The sequence below is a fragment of the Gavialis gangeticus genome, unplaced genomic scaffold, assembly GCF_001723915.1.
Source record: "Gavialis gangeticus isolate Ggan-Ray unplaced genomic scaffold, GavGan_comp1, whole genome shotgun sequence".
Lineage (NCBI taxonomy): Eukaryota > Metazoa > Chordata > Crocodylia > Gavialidae > Gavialis > Gavialis gangeticus.
In genome coordinates this window covers 14,534,426-14,540,425 of record NW_017728993.1, presented here as the reverse complement: position 1 = coordinate 14,540,425, position 6,000 = coordinate 14,534,426, and the positions used below count along the sequence as shown (strand labels likewise).

The window sequence follows — 6,000 nt, the reverse complement described above, 5'->3', positions numbered from 1 at the left end:
CACACCCTGGCATTAAAGTTACCCAGCAGGGTAACTTTGAAGCTGCCCCCCCGCCGCAGCCCATTTTCAGCATCCAGATGGGATGTCTCAGTCCTGAGGCTGACCCCCCGCCCCACACTGATGCTGACAACCAGCACGATCCAGCTTCTTTTCTTTCAAATAAAAGGGGGCGATTATGGATGCAGCCTGGGAGACCAGCCCTTTCCCTCCTGCGGTGTGCATCTCCCCTGCTTATGGATACCAAGTGCACAACAGGGCAGCAAAATGCGATTTGTCTTGGTTTGTAAAAGCCGTTTCTTCCTGAACAGGAGTGTCTGATCTTCACAGAGAGTGCGAGGCTCGTTCTCAGGGTCTGCACTCCCACTGTCAGTAGTAAGCTAGACGTAAGTCCAGGCCCCTGCTCTTACCTGGGGTGTTGCAGCACTTGTAGCAGTGTGTGGTCTGTGTGCAGCTCATGTATTTCCTCTCTCTCATCTTCAAAATAAAGCTGGATACAATTTGGCATGAAATGAATATTGAGAATGCACCAAATCACAAGTACAAACCAAAAGCTCACTAAGATTCACCAGGATCTCACAAGCAGCACCCCCCTATAATCTAACCTTTCTGAACCACTTATAATTTTACAGCATTGCCTACCATAAATAATAAGCACAGACATGAGGGGGGGAGTCCAGAAATGTCAAGACCTTTAACAGCTTGTCTGGCACAAATCCCAGCCTTTTATTTAATGCTTAAGACTGCATGCAGCTTTCCCTATGTAAACTTATACATTCTGGGCCTATTATGCCTAAGACTATCTCCAGCTAACCAGTATTTGCAACAAGAAGGGTCTTTCTCACTGCTATCCAAGTCACTGGCAGTATGTCTGTATAGCTCAGTTATGGCTCCAGGCAGCACTACAATGAACCATATGTATATGCTGCCTGTCAAATCACAAACGGTACTGCCTGTTTAATTTAGTGCTGTGCACATGCACAATAAACTCTGCCTAGCACCTATGCAGTTCTACTAAGTGGCTTACACACACCCTGAGAAGCAATCAAAGCCTTTTTTGGAATAGGTTTAATTTGATGTCACTTCATTAAAGCTATTTGTGGGATAAATGTAACCTATTTTGTCAAACTGTTATTAAATCAACTAGGTCCAAGAAGCAAAACTCAGAGAAACTGACTTAGATTACATATGTATGGTGGCAGCTATAAGCAACAGCATGCCCAACCTGACAAAGCAGGAGACATTAAAAAAAGGACTGCTCAGTGCAGTAGACACCATCAGCTTGCCTGGCACACATGAAACTGCAGTGGAACGTGAGAAATTGTTATCCTGCACACTTATACACAAACAATGTGTGTTGAAAAACACCCCACACTTAGTGTAGTTACCAGAAAGTCTATTTTTTTCCTTTAAAGCAGACACTGCAATCAAATCTCTATACATGGATAGGATTAAATGTTATGATACTCAATCCTAAATTACTGCTGTGCTTTTCTTCTATGCATTAATATACAGGCAGACCTTGACTTATGACTGTTCGAGTTACGACAAACGTCATTCATGACCTTTGTAAACTACGACAGTGTTTTGAGGTTCTGACGGGCTTTCAACTTTGCAATGCTGGACACAGCTGCCTCCAGCTGGTAAGTCTGTTGTGGTGGGGCAGATCAATGTCCCAGCAGCAAGGGAGGTACTGTGGCTGGGACGGGGGGGCAGGGGCAGGGAGGGGGCAGTTCCCCCTGCTGCATACTGTTGGTCCAGGAGGGCAGCGGGGAGGGGGGGCGCCGCGCTCCCAGATCTGTGTAGGGCTGGGGCTGTGCTCTGGGCTGGTGGCAAAAGCCACTGGGAGTGGAGGCTATGCCCTTCTGCCACTCGCCCAGCCGTGGTGGACCTGCTGTGCTGCGTTCAGACAAGCAGTGCACAACGGCCAGGGCCGCCCCGGTCTCCTGGCCCCACGCTGGCTGGGCAAGTGGTGGCAAGGCCTTGAGGGTGGGGGGCACGTGCCACCAGATCTGCGTGAGGTGGACAGGGCCAGGACTACATGGGGCTGCGCTCTGGGTGGGCGGCGGGGACTACAGAGTATTTTATGATGGCTGCTGTCCCCCCATAGTCCCCGCTCTGCCTCCTGCCCCACCCCAGTCCAGGGGCATACTCCACCCCCACGTCCTGCCACTGCTCGCCCAGCAAGGGCAGAGCAGGGTGGGGAGGCTGAGGCGGCTCTGGCCACTGCATGCCACTTGTCCATAGGCAACGCAGCAGCTCTGCCCTGCTCCAGCTGGGTGAGCAGCAGGAGGCATAGCCCCTGCTCCCAGCGCCTTCTGCCACCCACCTGAAGCACAGCCCGGCACAGCCTCAGCCCCTCCCACCCCGCGCAGATCTGGGGGCATACGACTGCCCCCCATTCCCTTCTGGACCACCAGTGGGAGCAGCAGTGATTGCTGCCAGATGAGCAGCTCCCTGACTGGCGGCCCGCAGCAGAGAAAGCCGCCCGTCCCCTCTCCATACCCCTCTGCCCTGGCTTGGCCGCCCTTGCCCCAGCCCCAGCCCCAGCCCAATCCCTCCCTCTCTGTGGGGACATTGATCTGCCCCCCCCCCACCACAATGTGCCTGGCAACACATATGAATGCTTCATCACCAAAAATACATCCAAAGTGAGAGGGATAAAACTGCTCAAGAATATGAATGTCTAAACAGCTGCAATAAATTCAGGGACTTGCCTGGCCTGAAAAAATATATGTATGATTGTATATGCTCTCCAATCCCTTGTTACACATAAGGGACATGTTAAACAAAAATGTTGCTGTAGCTGTTATATACCCAAAGCAGCTTTATTAGAAACTACTGAAGATATCATTTATCTGAATATCAAGTAGAAAGAAAGTCCCATTTCCCACCTGCAGGTTGCTGGACTGATATTTTCTTTCCATATCCCAGGGTGGTAACTCAGCAAACATTACCATCAAATGATCAATAAATCTAAAAGCCAAAACATACCATGTTGTTATTCCACAGCATTATACACTTCAAAGTCCACTAAATGTTGTAACACCACTGAACCTCCTAGATCAGCCTCAGTAATTTGTGTATTTAATTTTGAACAATGGGAAAAAAAGGCAATAGCAGGTTAGATAATATCTTCAAGACTGTTTAAGACTAATATGAAGTTTAAAGATGTCTGAGGAGAAATGTACTTCTCAGTCTGGAGCCCTGCACTTGGCTTTGGCTCATGCTTTCATCTACAAATTTACATTGGGCATCAGAAAGCTATTTAAACTTTTTATTTTTATGTGTGAAAGGATTATAATCAAGATAAATGCATTCTATGCATTTCAAATGGATTTTCTTTCCCCATGTTACTAATGCCATATGTTATACAACAGAGCAGTCAAAATGTAATCTGTTATACTTTATGTTGTTTACTTTTCTCCTTAATCAGTTGAAACAGTGAATCTACTTTCTCTTAGTTTTACTTTCTTGAGTTATGAGCCCTGGGAAATGTTCTTGCATTTCCAGTGTTCTAAAAATATGATAACTCGTTCCTTTACCAACCTGCATTCACTAAGATTTAAATAACAAAAAAAACATTAACTTATTAGTCAGTCTGGTTAATACACAGGCCACCAGAAAAGTAATAGACTTTAAATTCATTAACACTGCATAAGCCTGTAGGGCTAGAAATTGCAGCTTATATTAAAAAAAAAAAAAAAAAAAGGAATGACTTTTTGAATCTGGCACAAAGCATTCATTTCAAGCCTAAAAAAGGTCCAAGATAGGACTTACATCAAAATGTTATTATGTCAGGTCTAGAAGTAATATTTTAGGTCATTTTGGAAGGCCGGTTATAGTTATCAGTTTTAGATTCTCTTTTCTTTGTGCTTTACTGTGTCCTTCTCTATATGAAGGAAATGTTGTTTACACTGAAATCACCTGGTGTTTTCCTGGAAAGCAGAAATGAAATCCGTTTGTCCATACTCAGGATACAGGAATAGGACAGGCCAGTTTAGGTTACCATCCTCATCTAGACAGACCTTTGCACCTGTTGCATTATCAGAACTGAATCCATCTATGGACATCTCAGCAAGACTCTCTGACATCTCATCCTCCTCCTTTGAGGACTTGAGAGACAGCTTGATATTCCTTTCCTATTCCATGGAAAAACAGAGAGAGAGACACTGAGAACACGACCTAAAATTTTTATATTCTGTTAAGTCTTAAAAGGTAGGTTAAATCAGGCTCAGGTGGCTAAAGTTTCTCAGGTGGCCTAAATCTCTAGGGGTCTTGGGACCCTTTTTTTTAATAAGGTCATGCCCCGATGGCATTTAGGTGTCTCCACCAGGTGAATAGATGTTATCAGGATCACAGTTCTGGACTTAAATGGAATGGCGATGCCTAAAGTTCTTTACTGAATCAAGCCCTTAAATAGCCATATATGAAAAGAGCAACTTTTCAAAAAATTAAAGGCAAGAACCCTAAGAGCAACTCTGACACTTACCTTTATAGCTGTGAGCAATGCCTCCTTTTGAGATTGCTCCTTCTTCTCCTTCACCTTGGCTTTCCTTGCATCCCTCTGCTCAGCTCGCTGCATGTATGACAAGTGTACATCATAATAACATATAGTAAGTCCACGCCTTCTTTACTGTACCCTACTGACAAGCTGAGAAATTGGTTCATGTCTCCAGAACCATTATGGTTTCTCTTGCAGCATTTCCTGACAGTAAGTTGGTCAGGAACCAACTACAACTACACTTTCAGGAAACATGGCATGGTTTGGGGTTTTGTTTGTTTGGTTGAAGTTTTACTCACACACCTTGTCCTTATAGAGAGGATGTTTTCTGTCCTCCAAGAAGCTCAAAGCTCTCTACAAATATTAATTAAGCCTCCTTTTTCCCAGTGAGTGAGGAAAATGTTATCCCCATCTAACAGAATGGTAAAGAAGGTACAATTAAGTTAATCACTTGTCTCAGGTCACATAAAATGAGAAAGAGGGAAATAGGCTCTGGACTTACATGCCTAAGCCCCTTGCACTGGACTACAGAAGACAACATTCTCATTCTGTGATGGCAGTGGGACACAGACCCAGCTAACATTGATGTACTGTGATTGACATGCTACTTCTTTCTTAATATAGAACCAAAGCTTTTATAAGCAATTTAGTTTCTAATAAGGCACTACACGACTTGCTTTGTACTTTGAAATGTAAAACTGGACATAGTCAACGTGAACAAGACCAATACTCAAATGTTATAGTTGGAGCCTGTGGGGCTCCCCGCAAGTCTGGAAATTTGGCAGCAAGGTGAATGGCAGCAGTTTACTGTGCGGGTGTTGCTCCCCTGTGGGCTGTACCTTGATCACCTCTGCTTTACACCTACTAGTTTGGCTTCCAAGCTCTTTGCATTCTACCAGACAGAAACTGTAATAGTTTCTGAAAAATGGCAATACCTAGTATTGATACAGTGCTTTCCAGCTAAGGTTCCCAAAAAGGTCAAGGTAATGGATGAAAAGTCCAATGCATTGCAGTAAGTCTTATCTTATAATGATCAGGAATTCCCTCCTCTTTTTCTACCTGAAATCGATCAGCTTTGGTTCTTGTTTCCAAAAGCTTTCTCTCTGTTGAGTCTATCCTCAGACCCTCGTCACACCATACCATTGCTTCAGGGAAATTCTTTAGCTCCAAATGGCATAAAGCTCCTGTAAGAATTAAAATATTAAGATTTTAGGCACAGAGCCAGCATACAAATCTGTATAACCAGACAAAGCAAGGTCCACTTCCTTTAGTATAATCAAACTAAAATAGCATTAGGCTTCATGACTTATTGGGGGCTTTTGCAGTAGCCTGTTGGCCTTTGTGGCCACATCCAGATGAGCACAGCTGTGCGGTACATGGTGCCGCAGACCACCTTTGGTACCACACACTGCATATTCAGGTGTTTCCTGCACTGCTGCCTTGCAGAGCGGGTGTGTTTTTTGACTCCAAGAGATCCAGGGTCAAAAAAAAAAAAAAAA

The 6,000-nt window shown here is 44.6% G+C and overlaps 1 protein-coding gene across 2 annotated transcripts in view; it reads right to left on the bottom strand.

Annotated features, from left to right (window-relative positions):
- TTC4 (tetratricopeptide repeat domain 4) overlaps positions 1-6,000 on the bottom strand; it is a 21,076-nt gene that overhangs the window by 6,895 nt on the left and 8,181 nt on the right. For both annotated transcript variants that reach the window (XM_019501249.1, XM_019501250.1), the window contains exons 5-9: positions 5,561-5,685; positions 4,490-4,576; positions 3,925-4,139; positions 2,892-2,973; positions 408-487 (exon numbers count right to left, since the gene is read on the bottom strand). In XM_019501249.1, coding sequence (XP_019356794.1) covers positions 408-487; positions 2,892-2,973; positions 3,925-4,139; positions 4,490-4,576; positions 5,561-5,685 — 589 coding nt within the window. The remainder of the gene's footprint in view (positions 1-407; positions 488-2,891; positions 2,974-3,924; positions 4,140-4,489; positions 4,577-5,560; positions 5,686-6,000) is intronic.